This window comes from Takifugu rubripes, chromosome 10 (genome assembly GCF_901000725.2).
Source record: "Takifugu rubripes chromosome 10, fTakRub1.2, whole genome shotgun sequence".
Classification (NCBI taxonomy): domain Eukaryota; kingdom Metazoa; phylum Chordata; class Actinopteri; order Tetraodontiformes; family Tetraodontidae; genus Takifugu; species Takifugu rubripes.
The window spans coordinates 8,098,433-8,119,127 of NC_042294.1; the positions used below are offsets into that span (position 1 = coordinate 8,098,433).

Below are 20,695 nucleotides of genomic sequence, written 5' to 3' on the forward strand. Positions count from 1 at the left end.
ACCTGAAGGTCACTCATCAGCTGTCTGAGCTGGTTGATGTGAACTTCTCCATTTCTCCATTTCATGCCCCGCGGTTGGTTCCTCTCTTGCTGATGGCAGAAGAAAATAGCTGTTTTATTCATTGAGAGTAGTCATGTGTCCTGGAGGAGGCAACGATGTGTGAAGAGCCCAGACAGTGATAAACCTGCAGTAGTGATAAAGGTGGTGGGGGGGGGGGGGGGGCACTTATCATTAATATAAAGACAAACAAGAAGCCTTAAACTGGATTATAATTGACATACATATAGAATTTTAAGAAATCAACAGTACATCTTACTAACTGACCTTATGATAGTCCAACTAAATTGTTTAAATCCAGATTTAAATGAGTATTTAGTTATTTGTTTAAATATACTGAGTCGCCTTTGACAAAGATTGTTTAATGCTAACATGCCCTACTCTTACATCGTCAAAGTTTTTACATGTGCATAGACGTGGGTAGAGTGTACGCTCTTCTCAAAATGCAATCTTTGATTAACACGGTCTTTTTTAGGCTAAATTTTGTTGCTAAAACTTGTTTCTGCTGGGGGGGACCCAAAATCTAGGCAAAAATAGAAAAAATAGTTTTATTGTCGACGTATTTCTTGTATGGATGAAGATGTGTCGGTCAATGGTCTCATAATTGCTGTCTATTTCTACAGTTAATAACTATTAGCGATAGCATTCATGCTAGCATAATTTGATCGATATGATGGACAAATTAAGAAGTCTGAATGCTCTTTGAGTTTATTTTAGTGGCTGAAATGTTCTTATGAGGGACTGAACCTTAGGATTTAGCTTGTTATCATCCCAATAATAACAGGTTCCTTCCACTGTAATAGTTTAATTCCAGAATGTTCAGTTCCCTGACAGACATAGAGATGCAGGTTCAGATGAGAAGAGAGGAAAAATGGAGATGGATGAAAAAGGATGAGCAGGTATTGTTGTCAGTATTCAGGACAGGATTAACATGATGTCCCAACAAAACCTGACCTGTTCACATACAGTTCCAGCCTCACAAACCCAGAGATGGACGTTCTGAAGGCTTCCATTAAAATACACGGCCCTGATACAATATTATTGTATAACTGCGATGAAAAAACCCATTTAGTCCGTGCTCGGTTCAACACAAACCTAGTTTTTAAAATCTAAAATAACCTTTACGTGTCTTTTCTCTAAGACTTAGTTCAAATTTATCCCGATATATTTTTGGTCAGGATGATATCGCCCAATTCGGGGTGATTTTGAAGTATTGAATTTAAGCTAAAGGTCAGAATGACTTTTGGCTCTTTACCTATTGAATGCCGTCATTGTGCGTCATTATTCAAGCCCAGCAGTGCTCCAAGGGCGTCCTCATGATTATCACCCACACAGAGCTTTAATTGAGCTTATAATAATCTATTTACTGGCATTTGTTGCTAAAGATGCAAAAACAACACGTGTTCCGAGACGTCCCCGAGATCAGACCCACTGATTGGGTTCTTTCCGGTCTGGCTGCGAGATTTAAAGCCCAATAATTAGCACAGAGGACAGAAAGAGAGCGGCACTTGTTCTCTGGTTTTCACTTCACCTCTCTGTTCTGAAGAGGCCATGCCTAAATGCCACAGTTGCACACGGCTGCGCTGCCACTCTGGGACCCGACCCACCGCGTGTGTACACTCTGGAAAATTCACACTTGCCCCCACCCATGGATGGAAATAGTTTGATGTCGGTGTCATTTTTTTCGGTTTGTCACGGGCGTTTGGATGCTCTTTAAGGTCAATGACTAGTGTATTCAAAGTTCTAGCTGTCTGCGTCACACAGGGGAGGGTCGTTTTAGCTGTTGTGCTGCAAACGATTGGCAGAATTCTTGATAAATGTCGCCTCAGACGGGGGAAGGTTAATTATTACTCAAACGGGAAATCATCTGACATTTGTGTTGGCCTGATTTTTGGAGTTCAGGTTCCAAGGCATGTTTTAGATGGAAATCAGACTCTTTCTTCAGGGTAGATGAGACGGAACCCTGATACGAAGGTCAGGACTTAAGGAGGTTTAAAGGTCTTTATACTGAGGGCATGAAACACTCAGAGACAAATTTTCTATTCTTTTTCTATTGTATTTGTGCCCCCACGCCGCGACATTATTAAAAGCACGTAATAGCTTTCATGTCTATGTGCCTCCCTACTGTATAAGCCCTCTGAATGGGTTATAAATAGGTTATTACTGGAACCTGAGAACAAAGTTTGCAGCTTCTTGTGTGTAAACTTTGCTGCACGACAAGAAAAGTTCTTTGACAATATTAGAATGATGTAAAATTAACTTTGCTTAGACCTTCAGAGGGAGGCCAGAATTCTTGCTTCTCTTCCGCTGGCGGCGAAGTTTAATAAGGTAAAACTTATCACAGCAAATGAAGTTACTAGTGGGAACCATTGTAACGGTTGGAAGAAGCCATTTAAAATCTCTGAAAACCTATTTAGTGCAAATAATGAGGGAGAAACTTTGGATATGAAGCTGCCAAGTACATAAAAGTGGAGCTCCGGGCGAGAGCGTCCTTTCGTGTTTCGTGTGATTTGTGGTGCGGCTCCTGAATTCCCACAGTGAGTCTCTTAATTAGAGCAAGGCTGTGGTCCAACTCAATCCCATAAACGAACGTCTGGTGAGGAAAGAGAAGCCTCAGGAATGAATGAAGTGTTGCCTTTCATGAGAGATTTGCACGTTTCCTTCTTATCTGCAGGAAAAAAGGAACTTAAGTTGGGTCACCTGTCTTAGGTGATGTCATTTGAATCATTTTGGAAATGGTTTCAAAACCCATTCATGGTTTTCAGATTAAAAGACCTATTAAGGCTGATTACCGAATTCTCTGCCTGCTTATTTTAAAATTTATTTAGCATAGAATTTAAAAAAAAAGAAAGAAACAACTTCATTCAGTTTAGTAATTAATCTTATTGTAATTTGGTATTGGGCAATTTTTAAAATAAACAGACTGAAGCTTAATTGCGCCCATAGGGGGCGCACTAATTAGATAGCTAGATAGATAGATAGATAGATAGATAGATAGATAGATAGATAGATAGATAGATAGATAGATAGATAGATAGATAGATAGATAGATGTGTTTTAAGATGGTGTTTTGCAAAGTGATGTTGGTAATAAACACATTTTGTATGCAGACCAAAATCAGGACACCTCCAAAAATTTCATAGACTGCTTGTAAGACAGTTCAACCTATGGAGGGGCAAACGTTTTAAGTCCCCCCCCCCCCCCCCCCCCCCCTTCTGCACACAACGAGCATCAGACAGCTATTGGCTGCGAGGGGAAGTGGATGACGGAGGGGAGCGCACCGTCTTCTCCAGGAGCGCACCGCTCGCTCTTCACTCACTGCACCTCCTGCCAGAGACGGGAGAGCCCGTAAGTGCAGGACTTCTCCCCAGAACGCTTCTGATATCATCACTTCTTGTTTATTGCTTTTACTGGGGAGCTGCTTTGACGAGCCTTTTTCCCTTCCCTGTCCAGGAGCGCGCAGTGTGACACACACTGGAACAAAAAGAGAGCACAGTGCAGCGCGGGCAGGTTTGCGGTTTAAAAAGCAGCAGGAGCGGCTGGAGAGTTGCGGAGTCCGCCGGGGAGCTCCGTCGGTGCGTTGGGGAGACGAAGAGGTCCGGAGAATAACGAGAAGAGGGAGGAAAGGTTCGAGCGGACGCGCAGAACTTGGATGGATATGGCGTGTGTGAAGACGTTCGACCTGCTCGTTGGAGTTGTTTTAGTTTTGCAGTGCGTGAGGAATGTCCACGCAGAGATTGCAACCAGCTACGGTAAGAAAAGCCAACTCCAGCACCGAGTGAGATGTGCTGTTGCTGCAGGGAGCCGCTGTGGCCCCGCTTACTGTCAGTCACAGGTGGAATCCGGCATGACAATAAGCTGTAAATGCGTCCTTATCCTCCACATAAAACCTAAACACGCTCTTGTCTAGATGGGATTACGCATGTAATGCCGTTTAGAACGTGTAGATTACCATTATTACCACCCAGTTTCAACATATTTTCCTACAAATCCTGCAACTTTTAACGGATGTCTGATTGTGCAGGTGCTCTGCAGAGCTGTTGTTGGTGCATAAAAGACGCGCACGCTCCTTTACACGCAGGCGGTTTCCAGTGTGACAGTGGAATAAGTTCATGCTCGTTTCCTGGGGTGACGCAGGAATCTCATCAAGCATCAGAGTGGTTGGAGGGACGCTCGGCTGCTGACAGGGACTGTAAATGATTCCAGTGTGTGTTTGTTTGCGTGTGTACAGACCACAGATTTACTGGAATGTATGCATGTTTACATGAGGGAGGGAGATGGTATCAGCTACATGCACGGTTTTAATTCTTTTGGCTTCGGTGTCCAATTGTGTGTCTTTTGTTCTGGCCTCGTTCGTTTAAATGATGTAAATGAAGTTTCCCCTCACACAACCTCTAGTGGGACCAGTTTAAAGGCTGCGGAGCTCCACCATTATCTTTAAACTGCCTCTTTCCTCCTTCTTTGAGTGCTCCATCCCTCCTGCACAGACTGGACACTTTTAGAATGTAGGACAGTATTTTTAGACATGTGCGTGAGGGTCCTGGCTGGAGCCCATGTCCTCACTGGGATAGTTCTTTATACAAATGAGAACTCTCTGGAAATGTAGTACCAGAAAGCTCTCTTCTCCATGCATTCACTGCGATGATCTGTGGAGAACATCTGGGTGGAATTACACAACATCCTGTGGGCTTTTTTTTAAATACCGTTTGAGTCCGCAGCAGTCGCCCTCTCAGCAGTGGAACCGTCACAAAAATTAGTGCTGATTTTGAGGTTAATCAGCACTCTGGTGCTGTTCCCGGTGTGGAAAAAGAGATGTTCCACAAGAGTCTGAGATGAGGCGAGGGAGAAAGTCTCGCCTGTTGTAATGACGTGGTCTCATTTAAAAGCCCCCGGGGTAGTTAATGCGCTCAGATGGTGTAAGATCATGTGTGGAATTTCAGTTTGTCAGGGATGGAGGCTCAGAGTTATGTTTTTTTATATGGGGGGGGTTGATGGAAAGTCCCTTCCAGGCTGCAGCGAGGTGGTCATCACCACCTCCAACACGTCGCTGCTCATCCATCAACCTGCCTCGGCAATCAGACGAACACACACTCAAAAGGTCGAGGGGAAAAAACACAAACACTGAGTACAGAGAGGGCTGATCGGAGAGTTGTTAGGACGGATTCTATTTTGGGGCATTTAGTCCTTCAGCTTTAACTTACAGCTCCTCGTTTCTGCTTGGCTAATTGGCTGAATGAATGCAGAATTGGCGTCAAAAGGTTTACAAATGTCGTCCGTCTTGCTGTCTTTTTCTTGGCATTTTCGCCTAATAATTTCCAACTGTCGGCAAAAGGTTCCTTCCTGAGAACCGGTGGTCCAGCAGCTACTTATTATAAGCCCGTTTGGAATCTTCCCCCTCCCCCGCTCTCTTTTTCTGACATTGCACATTTTAGAATGGACAGAATGAGCCAGCCTCTTTATTGGCCTTCTGAAAGACCTGCTGAAAGGACCTACCCTGAATGGGCGATGGGGGGTAGGGTGGTATGCGGGGGTGAGCGGTGGCAGTGGAGGCTTGGGTTTATATTCTGTTTGCTGTCACAGTGGGCTGTGCCATACATCGCAGAAAGCAGGGAGGCTGGGTCGTCCCCTCGTACCAGCATGCAGCAGCAGGGCCGGGCTCCTGCATTAGTCACGCCTGGCTCTCGTCGCTGAGCCTCCTGCCCCTTTGAGCCCAGAGAGCAGCTCCATCTGAAGACTTGAGGAGCGCATAGTTCAATAGGCTCCAAGACAAAGAGCACAGAGGCCACTAGTTAATGAAACCAAACACACTTAAGCTCCTCTTTAGCTTTATTCGTGCTTTGTCTTCTCATGTGGTTCAAAAGCTCCTACATTCCCAATTAATGCAGCCCCGGAGCAACGCTGGAGCCCTTACTCTTGTGATGAACAAAATTTTATGAATTCTTCGAAGGAATTGATTTCAAATGTAACTAAGAAACGTCACGATTGAAAACAGAGTTCAGATTGGCTGGTGGATCACATGACCAACACCAGTGCTGTTAAGTGGTGGTTTCATCAGTGTCATTTTTGGAGTGATGAAGTGTTGATGTGGCATTTGATCCATGAGAATTCTAAGAGGTTTCATGTTTGGGTTTTGCCCCCAAAAAGGTTTCCAAGGCAATTTGATGGGATGTTGAAGTGTACGTACATAAGCTACATTTGTTTGGCTCCATGTGATCTTCCCCACAGAATTTAGCTTCAAGATTACACCAAGGTAATGGAAATAGTTCCATTAGAAATGCTGTTAATCATCACGGTGGAACTCAGCCGCAGCCATGGTGACAACAGCAGCAGTGTTGTGACAACTCATATCATGAAGAGCCACAATCATAGACATTGGCCATAGCAAACCTGATTTTGCTATCGTGAGCTGTGCAGCGATACAGATCAGAATGTCAGCAGTTTGCCCCCTCCCCGCAGATGAGTGCAAAGCTGTCAATAGACTCCGGTATTGTTCACAGCTGGGCCGTTATCTGTTCCTCTGTTTGACTCTAATGTGAGATGCTGCCAGAGGACATCTGAGATCATCTGGGAATGAAATGAAATGAAATTAGAAGACATGCAAATCCTAGTTCTGTTGGCTGGAGAAAAGAGGCACAATAACAGAGATATTACCCTCTTTACTGACTATAAAATACTTTTATTTGAGGATGAAGAATAAATGTCAGGAATATCGCAGCACAATTGTGCCTTTGGAGGATATTTAATGGATTTAAACGATCAAATTAATGATCTAGAATCATTTTGCATGAAAGCACTCCCTGCTTCATTAAGTTTGTGACAGTTTCAAGCTTTTATTCCCACAAAAATGAACAGTCGCAGCACAATACGTCCGACCCGTTTGTGGTTTTTGATGTCTGCTGAGGGTCGTACTATAGTTGTGATCAGAAGGCAGAAAAAAGTTGTAATACAAAGGTCAAAATAGCTTTTGCAAAATGGAATGAGGGAAAAATGAATTGCACAAGCCCTGACTGCCCCAGTCTGTTGGAGAGGCATCCATCGGCCATTGTTCACGGCAAATAAGAGAGTGGGAAAAGGGTGATTTGTTTATAGATGGGACACAGCAAATCTGTAACTGTCAGAGAAGAATCACTTACCGGTAGTTTTTTCCTCTATCTAGGTCACTGTTGCTGAATTAGATGGTGAATGGTGGTACAGCATTGAAGGAAGCAACACAGGTTCACACATGGAGAATGTGGCTGTGTTCAGGGCCATCCAGGCATGCTAGGAGGAGATAAGGTGTCTAACGGAGCCTATCACAAACACATGCATGCACAGACACACACACCTAACCTGCAGAAGGAGCATAGCCAAAGCCCAGCAGGAACAGAGGGGCCAGTGTCACTGACAGGTTGATGGCAGGCCGCGTGTGAAACACAACTCCCGTTATAAATGACTTTTCTCTCACCAGGCTTTTTTCAGGTCATGGTAGATAAGGTAAATTGTTTGTTGTATCAGGGACACTGTCACAGGGTGCACCTTCAGGCGCTCGTGGTTTTGGCATTTTTCATAATGAAATGATGAAACAAGATGATCGGTGATCTTTACAGCAAAAGTCAGCTTTCTTTAGCTTCACATTTGTAGGTTTTTCATTGACAAAGTCAAAACTTGATTGAATCAACTAATTAACTCATCGGGTAGTTCACCTAACTCCAATATTAACCCTAACCCCCCTTTTTTCTTTGATAAAAACATAACTCCAAACGGCTGAAAAATATAGCCTCACCTTTATACTTAGTGCAATTTCTCTGACCCACACAAACACAGGATCTGTTATTGGCCTGCTTTTATCATATTGCACAACTTACATGAAGAATCTTGTGAGTCATTTTTCCATTTTTGAACAGTAAACACGGAGCAAACGCCAGGATTAGCCTGTTTCATGATGCTCGACTTTAAAAATGGACTTGAACTCAGCCAAACGAAGCCTCACACACATTTTCCTCGCTGCATGTCCAACACCGTTGCCTTTGTTACCTCGCCCACAAAATGTCCCCAGATGTTTCTTTTCCCGTACCAAACTCATCCTGACAAAGAACAAGCACGCCTGGAGCAGTGGTTCCTCAGCAGCCGATTCAAGTGACATGGTCTTGGGAGAAAAATAAAGGGATTTACAGCCGTATGTGCTTCTGTGGAGGAGCGCAGAGAATGGATTGTGACATTGACTGTCTGCTCTTTCAGACAGACCAAACAAAGCTTGAAAATGACTAAAACAGTCATTGCTGTTGTCAAAAACAAGGCTTCAAATTGTGCATTTATTACTTTTCTGTATTCTCTGGGGCCTTCTCAGAAGAGTTAACCAGTGTAAGGAATGCAAGTCAACCCAGATTTGCAGGGCGTGCAGCACGAGGGACTTCAACATCATCTGTCACTGTCCAGACTGTATTCCAGAAAGGAGGCTCCACTCCTTGATTTGGACTGATTTAATAATCCAGTGAGTCATGAGGAGTGTGTTTATGTGTGTGTGTGTGTATGCATGAATCTCTAAAAGGTTTCAGCTATTTCAGCTTGACCCTACAGGAACCTTGACGGCCAATAATGGCGAGAAAACAGGCTTTTCTGAAAGGCAAGTAAAGGCACGTTTCATTGTGATGTTGACGCAGTTTTCCCCACAAAGTCGTGCATGTTGTCAACCCGGTGCTGAACTCATCGTGCAGCCGTAAACAAGAAAACCATTTTTCCGTCTTTCCTCGTGTGACCTTCATCCACGTTATTACATTACACAAATTCAAACGGCAGAGAACATCAAAATCAAGTGTTTCTGATGGCATCCCACAATTCCAGTTGTTCAAGTTTCCGTTTCTTAGCCAGTAGATTCCTCTACAGCTGAGGCACGCAGGAACAAAGGCTTGCTTTCAGTCTGTGGTGATGAATTACAAAATCTACCAGCATTTTTATCTGTGTACTTAATGGAGAACATCCTCCTAACTGTAAATTCTTCAGTCTCCGTGGATTGAGAATGAGAATACAGTGAAACAAGTTAAATAGCACATTCAGGGTAAATAAGCATGAAGATAGCTCAAAACTCTGTAACGTCTCTCTCTATGATTGTGCCTTGCCCTTTTAATGCAGCAAGTACCTGCACTAAAAGGGAAATTACATATTGTTTAAAGGTGCACCTGACATCCTTTTCTTCAATTGTGATGTATAGTGTTTGCTAATCAGGATATTCACTGCATTAATGATCATTTGGTGTGTGCAAGATTTATGTGGAGCAAAATCGCATTAATCAAGTCTCATTTAAAGGCCTTTGTCTATCGCCCACCTGAATTCTCAAGTAAATGAGTCAGAGCAGTTTAATTATATGTTATTCACAGCAATCTGCAAAGGCAATAAATGCTCTGTTCCCTCAGACAGGCTTGGTAGGAGGGAATGGTAATGAAGTAAAACTCTGCAGTGAGGACATTAATCCGTGTGGGTCCTTGAATGCATCATGGGTGGCGTGCAAGTTTAATGTATAAGCATAACCCACATGATGAAAGAATGTTATCTGATTTTGAGACTATTTAATCATGTTGTGAACGCAGAGATGGTCTTCAGGGTTCCAGCAGGTATTCCAAAGCAACCAAGTGCTGATAAGAGAAGCAGAGGAGGTCTAGATATTGATTAAATGCCTGGCTGGCTCCCTTGTTCATCCAGAACTCTGCTGAATTTAGTGAAGGTGTGGACACACTGCACTATCACATCTGGAAGCTGCCAAGCTAACTCCACCCAAAGACACTTATTTAAACCATAAATAAAGAGTGGTGGGGATATGATATGATCTCCCTGGTGCCATACTTTTTCTTAAGTTTTGTTTTAGGCTTGGAAAACGAATGATCTCTTATAGAACACATTGAATCAGGGTCAAATTTGAAATGGCCTCTCTTCAAAGAGCTGCCAGGCCACTGATAAATGTCAGAAAAATCCCTTCCATCACAAATTGAAATTGAGTGATATGAATATAAATGAGTTGGTTTATGTCCTTTTCTTGCCCCGAGCTCGCCCCAAATGGCTGGCAGACGTGCCTTTTGAAGACGTCTGCCCGTCACTCACTTCATAAATAATCTATTGAACGTCACAGTCTGAGGCTGTTTGTGAGTTATATTTTGAAAATACATGCATTTTGAAGGTAGACGTTTGGGAAAGAGCTGCACATGGAACACTATCAGGTCATTTCAATGAGAGCGGGATGTCTAAATGGCTAAATAAATAGCTGATTTTAAAGGGGCTGCTGTACCGTTCTGTGCCTGGGCAGGATCTCTGCCCTGATTCTTAATGTCCCTGACAGAGGATGTGTTTTTAATAAGCTAGAGGTCCCGGTAACAGAGTCTGCCTCTTCTTTCATTTCCTATTGCTGTGCCTGATGGGGCACAAATTTAATATCTTTTATGTCTCTTGCCTTTATTCTCCTTTATTCAGACATGTCTCATTTTTAAGAGCAGGCCTCATTCATGCCATTCAGAACGCCTTTTTAATGTAATGTCATTATGTGATGACCAGCCATGCGCTCACACGTGCACACTGCTGTATATATCAAGCCAGTATCACACACAAAGGCATTTCATTCTTCCATTATATGGCTCAATTTATGTCTGTCTTCGGAGATTTTGAATTGGTGACATTGACAGTTATAGCAGACATCGTTATCAGCATAATAATCTGCTACTTTTAGGAGCAGCAGTCACGAACTGAACCCCAAAAGGCAGAAACAGGAATCCAAAACCTAGGTGTAATGCAGAACATTTAGGAGCCAGGCTGCACCACAGGGAGTTGACCAAGGATGGGAGAGAAAACCAGGCTTTTAAAACGGAAGGCAGGTGGGTTGATTGTCCATCGATGCGAATCAGGTGTGCAGATTGATTGGCGGGAACTGGAGAGCAGCCCCGCTCAGCCTGAAAATAGGGAGCCAAGGGAACAACAGACAAGAAAGAGAAAGGGAGGAGGAGAGGGCTCACACTCAGGAAAACTCCTAACAGCTGCAATTCATCCAATAAAATTAGATGTCCAGCTTCATGGTTTAATTCCATTTCTTGCGTTTCGTGGCCTGTCAGATAAGAGTTTATCACACAAGCTGGCAGGTGAACCTCTTCCTCTGGCCTGGATGATCCCAGGTCTCAGTGTCCTGTGGTAGATTCGCAGTGACGTGGCCTGCCGAAGCATGACAGGCAACACATTCGGCTTGATATCAGGACACAATCACGCTGACAGGGAGGTAATGAGAAGCGCGTCTCCCTGACACTTCAGCCGACCCGCTCGCTGACTGCGCCGAAGTGGGACGTGGCGTGATTGACAGCAATAATTTGACCCGTCTGTCTGATTCTGGCGGATATCTGCGTCACATGAGAGGAACTTGGAGATACATCTGTGCTAGTAAGGCAGGTATACAGAATATTTCACACGTCTGTTTCCTTTATGAAAGAGCCGAGGGGCAGAAACATCTGCCAGACAGAAAAAGAAGAACAGTCCAGTCTTTTTCATGAGTACAATGAAGAGAATGAGGTGGGGCGAGGTTGGGGAGGCGTGAATACGCCGGGATCTGAGCTGCGCACTGCAACAGCTGGAAGAGGAGAGGCAGCTGAAGCACAACTCTGCTGTATAAATCTTTAAAGGCTGTCACTTGAAAGGTCACTGCAGAGAGAGGATAGTTAGCGTAGCATTAAAGTTAGTCTCTCAGGGTGGAGAGTCTGGGTGGGACAGAGCTCCTGCCATCCTAAAGCTTGCCTCTCCATCTCTGCATATCTGCAGGCTTTCACCCTTTCTGTCTGTGCTTAACAGAAAAATGCTGGCCGTCCACCGTATAGTTAAAAGTTTCTGAATTTTCTGCAGATGTCTTGTTTTCTCCAAGCCTTATTTTTTTTCCACCGCTCTGCTTTTCTTCCCCCGCAAAATGTAAGAGTTAGTCAGATCCTGTTTTTTTCCTGACCGAGCCCTGATAGTTTCAGCTCTGTTGGCCAGAAATGTGTTCATTTATTTGATCGAAATTGCGTTTATTAACTTGAACAGACAGCGTGCTTGTTCACTGGGATGTGAAAGTATAGATTTGAATTCAAATATATAATTACTTTTTCAAATGTGACCAATATTAGCTTTAAAGCTGATATAGAATGTGTTCTCCATGAGGTTAATTAGGCTTTGACATGCTAATGAATTCTTAGAATAGCATCATATACCCTCGCACATGTCAGTGACTTTCCTGGAAGTTGTCATGGTGATAGATTTAATTCCAGTCAAAATAAAGCAGAGGAAAAAGCTCATGAAGTGACTTCAGTGCTTCTTGAATCTGTCAATAGATGATGGTTTGGGTCTTCATGTTGTCTGCAAATCACCTTGAAAACGAGTGCGACCGCATGCCCAAGCTTAGCTGGCTTTTAATAACATGCATGAGCGATTGTAGTCGTCCCTCTAGATTTGCAGTTGTTTGCAGATGTGCGTCTGTGCAGGTGTAATGGGAAAACACTCTTCTGAATTTTGATTTTTAGTATGGAGACAATCTTGTTACTCAAGGTTTTATTCTCAAAAGTCAGCAGACACTGCTCAGGTATAAATAAAGTATAAAGGCTCTGTCAATTGCTGAATCAATCCTTGCCAAATATTTTTAGGTTTTGAGTTGTGCCAGACATCTATGATCCGTTGTCTCCCAGCCGGTCGGCCATGGTATGCTAATGCTAATGCTTTGTCTTTAAGGACTCTTGGGAAGAGACGGCAGATCGGTCAAGCCGCCACCAAAATGGCAGTTTTATTCTCATGCTAATCACTGACATCTGAGCTCCTGCAGTTAGAAACAACCAGAGGCGCGATGGCTTGTGTGCCCGCTGCAGTCTGTAGTTGGTGTCTGTAAAGCTCCTGCGGATGAGTCCTCAGAGACAGATGAGGTGAGGATGGCTCCTGCAGATGCAGCAGCTCAGACCACTGCTCAGCCCCCTCAGGGCATTTCCCACCTTTGCACAGCAGCTCTGACAGCTCCCTTCGGATTTTGTTACCTTCTTCATGATGACATGCCCCCCCCCCACCCCAAAACAAAACAAAAAAACCATCTTTCTTCCTGGCTTCTTTAAAACAGAAAGTGAGTGTGGATCCATATGCAGCTCTTTTACTGTCATGTTTTATTCAGGAATAATTTTTGGAGTGCCGACCTTTAAACACATAATCTTTGTAACTGAAACAGCTATTAAACTGTACCAAGGTAAAACTGTGTTGGCAGTGATTGCCCGACACGTGTTTTTAATTCTCTCGGCTTAATGTTTGTTTTATAAATTTTAATAATTTGCACTAAGAGTTGCTTAATTTAAAAAACATGTCAGGCACTTGAATTCAAAAGCATTCCTCGAACCAGTGGTTCCCACCCCCTTTCTAGGGCTAGGATCCTGGCCCTCTGTCGTGTTTTAGATCCCTTTAAATTCTTATTGTTTCACCAAGAAATTTTCCCCTAAAATTCCCAGAAGGTTTTATTTAAGTATCAGGGCCATAAATGGCTGAATAAAACTTTTATTCATTATGTGTTATGCCTATTATGAGCTGATATATATAAATGAAACGAGTGTGAGAGCGTTGGAGCTGCCGTCCTTCCTGGCTGGAGCTGCCGTCCACTGTGGGCCCCTACGTTTGATCAATGAGTCCCAGGAAGGCAGCTCACGGGACCCGGCGCCGATGGCAGCGTGCCCAGGAGCATGGCAACGCGAGCGAGAAACAGGGGAGTCGAGGCGTACTTGTCACACTCCAAAGTTTCAAAACAGAGAGATTTTCAGGCAGAGTAGGGTCGGGACTTTCCCATGAAATGTCGAGATGCTGCGGCTGTTCTGCAACATTTCAGAGAACAGAATCATGGAACTGTTTAGATCACATGGAGCGACTTATAGAGAGGAGCTGAGAGGCGAAAACCAAAGTTCTGGAATGAGTCCAAATTCTGCCTCTTTCTTTTTACTTAACTAATGTCATTTTCTAAGGTTAAACAAATAAGCCATAGTGCATTAAACAAGCATTTCGCTGTGCTCTGGTGGGAGTTTCATGCTTATTATGTTTATATGAGACCAGTATGTGACTCATTGTAGTTATAACAAGAAATAAAACGAATAACAACCTGTTGCTCTGGCTGAGAACAGGCAGAAGATCTGGATTATCAATGACAATAAACACACTGAATTAAATGATGCCTTAATTCAGTAAAGCGACTTTGCTTCACATTCATACGCATGTTCAACTTCATCAGCTCGGACTCTATAAGTGCAGATTTCAGTTACTCCCCGAACAGTTTGGAAGCTGTTGTGAAAACAAAATGCGGTGTCAGTCTGTTGGTTCCCTCATGGGAAAATAAGAAGGGTTTTGATTGTGGCTGGCAAGGCGCATCCATCTCTGGCTGAATAACAACACCACCACCCTCTTCATCACCTCGAGTGCCAAATCAGCTCACAGCCGCGCCGGAAAGCAAAAGTTAGAGTCCATTTTAAAACAAGTGCAACCTATTTACATTCCAGGCCCGTTTCTGCTGGGCTGTTTATCACGAGGGCTCCGCTCTGCCCGTTTCCATTACGGACCCGGGGCAGCCATGCGCCGCTGTACCAAGACAAATAATGTCATCAGGTTTGAAGTGAGCTATTATTTTTGTGTCCTCTACAGGGGTCAGAAGTACATTCAGTATCCAAGCGATCGATTGAAGAAACCGCAGACTGAAGCTAAAACACACTGGTCAGCTCAGCTGTCATTAACAGCGGGAGGGGGTGGGCTTTAAACTGCAGGCACGCGCGTCAGCACATGCAACAGCACGTCGACATGCAGCTGAGGCCATCAGCGTGAGCGGCTGTCCGGTTGACACTTAAGCCAGAGGATTGTAGGCAAGTACAGGCATGCAGGGTGCAAACAGCGGACGGCAGAGTCTCAAAAGTGGGAGATAACTAGTGAAACTTTAGGATTTATTTATGGGTTCCCTGACACAGGAGGTGGGATCAGCTGCAGGTTGGCAGGAGATGGTCTAAAACATACGGTAATATGAGGGAAGTATGGGCGGCTATATGCAATGCAATTATATGAGCTTGGAGATAAGTGGAGACTTTTGTTCCTTTGGGCACCGGCATAAAAGAAAAAAGCAGAACTCTCAGCAAAGTCTGCATAATTAGTCACTTTTGCAGCGAGAGGAAATCTTGTTATTCAGCTGACAGTGCCGGTCGCTGATAGAATGGAAGTGTGGTGGTCTTAATGAGACAGACCATTCCACATGAACAGTCTTCCCTAAACATGGTGTGATATAGTTAGAGACTATAGGCTTTAATGAGCCATTCTTTAGGATGTGTGATCTTTCTGTAAGGCGTGGCTTTAAACATCAACAGTTAAGCGACAAGGTTAGCAGCTTTTTGGTGTCATTGTTGAAAATTTGCTTTTCAGCAGCTGAAAGTGATGTTGTTGTCCACAGTGTGATTCATTTTTTCCCTTTTTACCCAGATAAAATTAATCTTAACTATGAAAATCCTTTGAATTGTGTGTCTGCACCTCAATTCTACAACAAAGTAGTATTGTTATTGTCAAAAGACTGGACCATTGACCCATGACCACCCAGATAACACCCATAAATTCTCATTTATATGTGCTTGTCAAATCCAAGATAAGAAATGTATCATTTATGACAGACCCAAAGTGTGTCAATGGGTGAACGATAGCGTTCAGTGTGTTCAGTGTATATTTCCTCCACCTACTTTTTAATTTATTCAGCTAAATGTTAACTTTTCCTGACCCAGAAGTGTTCCAGATGCAGGAGGGGAAAACTTTATGATCCAATTTATCATTTTCAGAGGTTTTATCCACATGATTGTGAGTGCAACCATGTTACGTGACGTTGGTTGATTTTTATCATGATGGATGAGACACTGTGGGAAAACGTATCGGCTTTTATAGTAGAAACACACGCTGGCGTCACGTTACAATTCAGCAAGACAAGTTGCAGATTTTCTTTTCTACGTGCTGGTAAGCAAAGCCAGTGACCGCTTTGCTTGTGAACATCGCCCGTGACAATATTTTACGAGAATAAATGCTGGCTATCGCTCAGCGTGCTGGAGGTGAGCTGACAGCTGCTGCAACACACGGCTGCGTCTGTGGACAGACACTTGAAATCAGTGCTGATTGACGGAGCCGCAACATCCGTCACACAAATGAAATGGCACAACAAATCTCCTGCTGCACAAGGAGTCAAATGTAGCATGCAGGGCTAATGTGTACCCTTAGCATGCTCTTTTTTAAATATAACTGTGAAATATGATAATAGTGGCATCTCTGAATGGATGCAATGCTATCATGGCATTCTAAACAATTTAGCCTTAAATGTAGATGGATGATAAATGTAATTTTCAGAGCCTGCTGTATAATCCTGTTTTGAAATCAAGACGTCAAGCGAAAGTACATCTGTCCTTGGACAGCAGCCCTTGCTTGACAGCTGGAGATTGTTTATATGGGAAATGGCAGGTCCAGTGGGATAAAGGTTCCAGCAGTTTGTGTGTTTACAGAATACTCAACTCGGGTTTGGAGAGGTTTGACTGGGTGGAGCGCTGACTCTGCATCTCTGATGGATTAGCAGGAAGGATGAGACAGACCCAAGGGCACCCATCTGACCTCACATGGAGCTCTCCTCCCTGAGAAGAGGCAAAAACAGGCTTAAACCACTCGCAGACACGCACCGGAGTCTGCACGAGCTTTCATCTGCAGACTTACTCCGTCCACGGTGATCAATCTTCAGTTTAGGCGCCGCTGCCTGTTCTCACTCGTTTATCCGAGTCACTCCTCGGATCGATTGTGTTTGAAACGGGAAAAACATAGAAGGGGCAGATTAGACTAGCTTAAAGCACTTGTGCTGATCAATATATTTTAAATGAACTAAAAGTCTAATTTTTTTCGGTGACAAACCATTTGTAATCATGAATATTTCCCAGTAATTTGGCTTCGGAGTCCGTGCGGCTGAGGCCGTCGGTGCGATTTGTCAGAGACGCGTTTCCCTGGTTGTGACTGGATGAAAAGGAAATTGAGTCGGAGAGGCTTTGAGAGAAGAAGAGTTTGCGAACCCAGAGGATAAAACCGAGGCTATTGTTTGTGATGCGGCGTATCGGAATAAAAGCGCAGGCTTTGTCCTCTCTATCCCCTCCATTCAGCGGTACAGATGTCACCTTTTCCGATTTAGAGGTCTGTTAAACCAGCACTGAGAGGACTGTGGGAACAGAGGAAGGACAGGCGCTGTGTTGTGTTTGAAAGGTTTGGGCTGGCCACCGTATCGCCACAGTTTTATCCCAGGTAATGGTCTGAACACGAGGAGGGAGGAACAATCAAGGCCCAGTGTTCAGGGATTTTGCAGCCTGATCCTTCTCAAGATCACCGGGGCTCCTGCTCCTGTTGCTGGCTGGCAAAGCTGAACGGTGGAAGGATGCCAAGAGCAGCGCTTCGTCAGCCCACACTATATCAGTCAGTCCTCTGAAATATGAGACAGATACCGCGCCTGACTGGAATCCTGAATTCGTACATAGCCGTGCACCTCAGGACGTATATTTTCTACTAATCCCCGTCTGTCTGCAGCCGTCCACACCTTCGTGTTGCTCCCTTTGCCAAAGCGTCTTCGTATACATTTTCTGAATTGACCAATGCCTCAGCCAAGGCAACCACCAATTACATAAAGAAAGCCACGGCGGTGACAGCAGCCTCCACGTTGGTTTGGTCCAACACTTAAAACCCTATGGTTAGGGGTTTGATTCTGTGTGTTTGGGTATATCAGTCTGTTCTTTGTGGCTTAGCCTGTTTGGATTTTATGTCCAGAGTATTTAGTTGTTTTTAAAATTTCCAGTGAAAAGAAAATTAGCCGAAGAAAGAACAATTATGTTAATTTTAAAACTTGTTTTGAAACTACGTTGAACTTGATCCTAAAGCCAGAAAATCTACTCTCGCTCTCCTGACACCTCCTATCTAAATAGCTGCTGTGTTATCTGAATATTCTCCCTGAATTTCTTCACCCTGAAGGCAGAATGTAATTATCACAGTCGAGGATGAATGTTGGGCTTTATTTAGTGCCACTTTCTCACACCTTGCTTGCAGTGTTTATTAGACGTTAGCCTGCTCCATTATCGTTTTTCAGGTTCTGACCTCAACATTTTGTGTCATAATGTACATTTGGGAGGAGAAGAATTTAAATCTGGCCTGGTGAAATCTCTCTGGAAAAACTGGGCATTTCTGACATCTCTAAATGTCTGTTTATAAATTTGCCTCAACTTCGACTCCGGCACAGATTATCTCTGGCATTTGACGGATTTTCCTATTCAAGCCACCTACATTCCTGCTTTTATTGGCCCGTTCCTCCATTTGTGAGCGCCGTTTGAAGGGGAGTCTCTTCTGCAGGTGCTGCGTCCCTCCTGGTCTGCCTTTAACTTTCTCTGCTTTATGTGTTTGCTTAATGACAGGCTGCATAAATGTGTAAAATGCACGCTGCGTCAGGTCAGGAAGCCCACTTCTGCTGTGCACGGTAATTTCAGGCACACTTCTGTCAACCGTGCACTTTAAAATGCATTTCATTGTGAAATGATTTGCGCTTAAGGGGTGAGAATGCAGCATCGCAACCCTGTTAGATCCACCTTATTAATTTATTCATCAGTCGGTGTCTTTTCAGTTAATTTTAGCATCAGCTAGTCTAGTAGGACTGTCATCACCTTTTACTTTCATGACATGTGATGTGCTTGCTGAAAGGATGTCGTACAGCGAATGCTTCTGCTCGTCGGTGCCTCGCTGTCATTCACCGGGTATTTGCAAGTGTTCACACGCTGGTCGGAGCAGATGTGGTCTCCGTATATATTAAATAAAATCTTTGTCCTCTGTTTCTCTGTGGAGAGTTTGATAACATAGAATGATTTAGTGTAATGAGGTGCCTTAAATGACAAATGGCCCAATACACCACAGCTAATGAGGAGAATAAGATTAGCTGGGTGGAGTGATAATTGCACTGTTTTCTCATGATCCAAACTGTTGCTGTTCATCACGGAGATCTTTACACACAGATGTAGGAACTATGTCTTTTCAATATTCGTATATCTGGACCTGTTGAGTTGATCTGCACGACACTGGCGCTGTGACAGAGCCTATAGAAGGTCCTCCTGAGTGCTTGGCACCTTCTGCTGCTTCACTGATAAAGTAGCTTGCAAAGGACACTAAATTAAGCACCCTGACAGCCAGAGATAGAAAAGCTAAGAATCCATGGAGGAACGAGACTTTCTCCTTAATCCGTAATCTCTATGCACACCACACACACTAGAATGCACAAATCTATCCAAGCATCCCGCCTCCTCCATTTGCCATTCATGTGTGGCAGCTCCCTGCTGGGCACACCGAGTCAGGTGGGAACTGTGAGAAAAGAGAGGAAAAATGGGGGAAGACAGGACCTCGGTTCTGCAGTTTTATGACTTTCTAAATGTCCTTGAAAGGCTTGAGGTGGAACCAAATTGCAGCCCCTCCTGTGTTTTTGAATCAGAGGTGTTGACAGGCGCGAGTCTGGCCAACAAGGCGACTCGACACAGTCATAGTCGAGGTATGCGGGTGCTTTCAGACGCAGTGAAAGAAGAGGAGGGCGGGAAAAGATTTTCTTTCTAAAGCTGAGGAAGAGTCTCTTGCCGGGAAGAAGAGCTGTCCTGTTGGGAAGTTATTTAGGTGTCAGTAAGGAGTCCTCCCTCCCAAATGCCTGACCAAAGACTAAGAGATAATAACAATCTGCTGCTCCTGAGTCACAGAGGTGGTGTTCACAACAAATTTCCAAGAGCGTGTGTGCATCATGGTTCTTGATCAGATATGCCAGGAAAATCGGAGCCATTCATTCATTCAAGGCCCTTATAATGTGGTCATGGTATATTAGGCATATAGCTTTTCCCCCGTACATTAGCAAAGACGTTTAATGGTTGAAAATAGACGTGAGGTGCCTCTCGGATTAGAGGACACATTGACAGGAAGTTGGCCTGGCCTACTATGTCTGCAAACGACATGTGACTAATGACTATTAGGGACAATTAGTTGCTGCCAAGAGAGCTGCCAGCAGCTCGTCATCTCAGCATGTGCAGAGGGAAGGCAACAAGTGCTGCAGCTCCGTACCTAAAAACACTTTAGAAAATGCTAAAAAAAACATCGAACCTTTTTCCGTTTGAGCGTCCACCTTCATAGATGGGTTTGTGTTTATTTCCATTGCTATTTAAGACGGCCATTAACTTTTCGCACGCTTCTCGGTCGAGAGTTGCCACATCCACACTCACAGGGCAGATTGATCTCACTGCTTGTTGCTTTCTGATGCTCAAAGCAACGCGAGTGTCAGCTTCCACTTAGGATAAATTAGCATCTGAAGTGTCTCCGCTGGGTTTCACCGAGGCCATCCTGCTCTCCTGAGAACCTCTCGTGGGGGGCCCGGGGAGAGGCGGACGACAAGGAGAATTAAATGTGAGTGTGAGAGAAGAAAGCAGGGAAGAAAAAGCAGAAAACCAAGTCAGCTTAGTAAACCCAGTGACCTCCGTCTGGTCATAAAACACAGGATCGTAACTTATAGTGGAGTCAACGGTATATTGTGTTTACATCTGTAGCTGTATTCAACACTTTTGCTTTCAAGCTTCGCATGAGCACAATGAAAAGT

General features: G+C 44.1%; 1 protein-coding gene across 2 annotated transcripts in view; it reads left to right on the plus strand.

Annotated features, from left to right (window-relative positions):
* Positions 1-3,286: 3,286 nt before the first annotated feature.
* Positions 3,287-20,695, plus strand: part of plxdc2b (plexin domain containing 2b) — a 42,946-nt gene continuing 25,537 nt past the window's right edge. The window contains exons 1-2 of one of the 2 annotated variants that reach the window (XM_011607987.2): positions 3,287-3,405; positions 3,511-3,809. In XM_011607987.2, coding sequence (XP_011606289.1) covers positions 3,710-3,809 — 100 coding nt within the window. In that variant the 5' untranslated portion in view covers positions 3,287-3,405; positions 3,511-3,709. Of the gene's footprint in view, positions 3,810-20,695 lie in introns of both variants that reach the window. The other variant, XM_011607988.2, reaches the window with a different exon arrangement.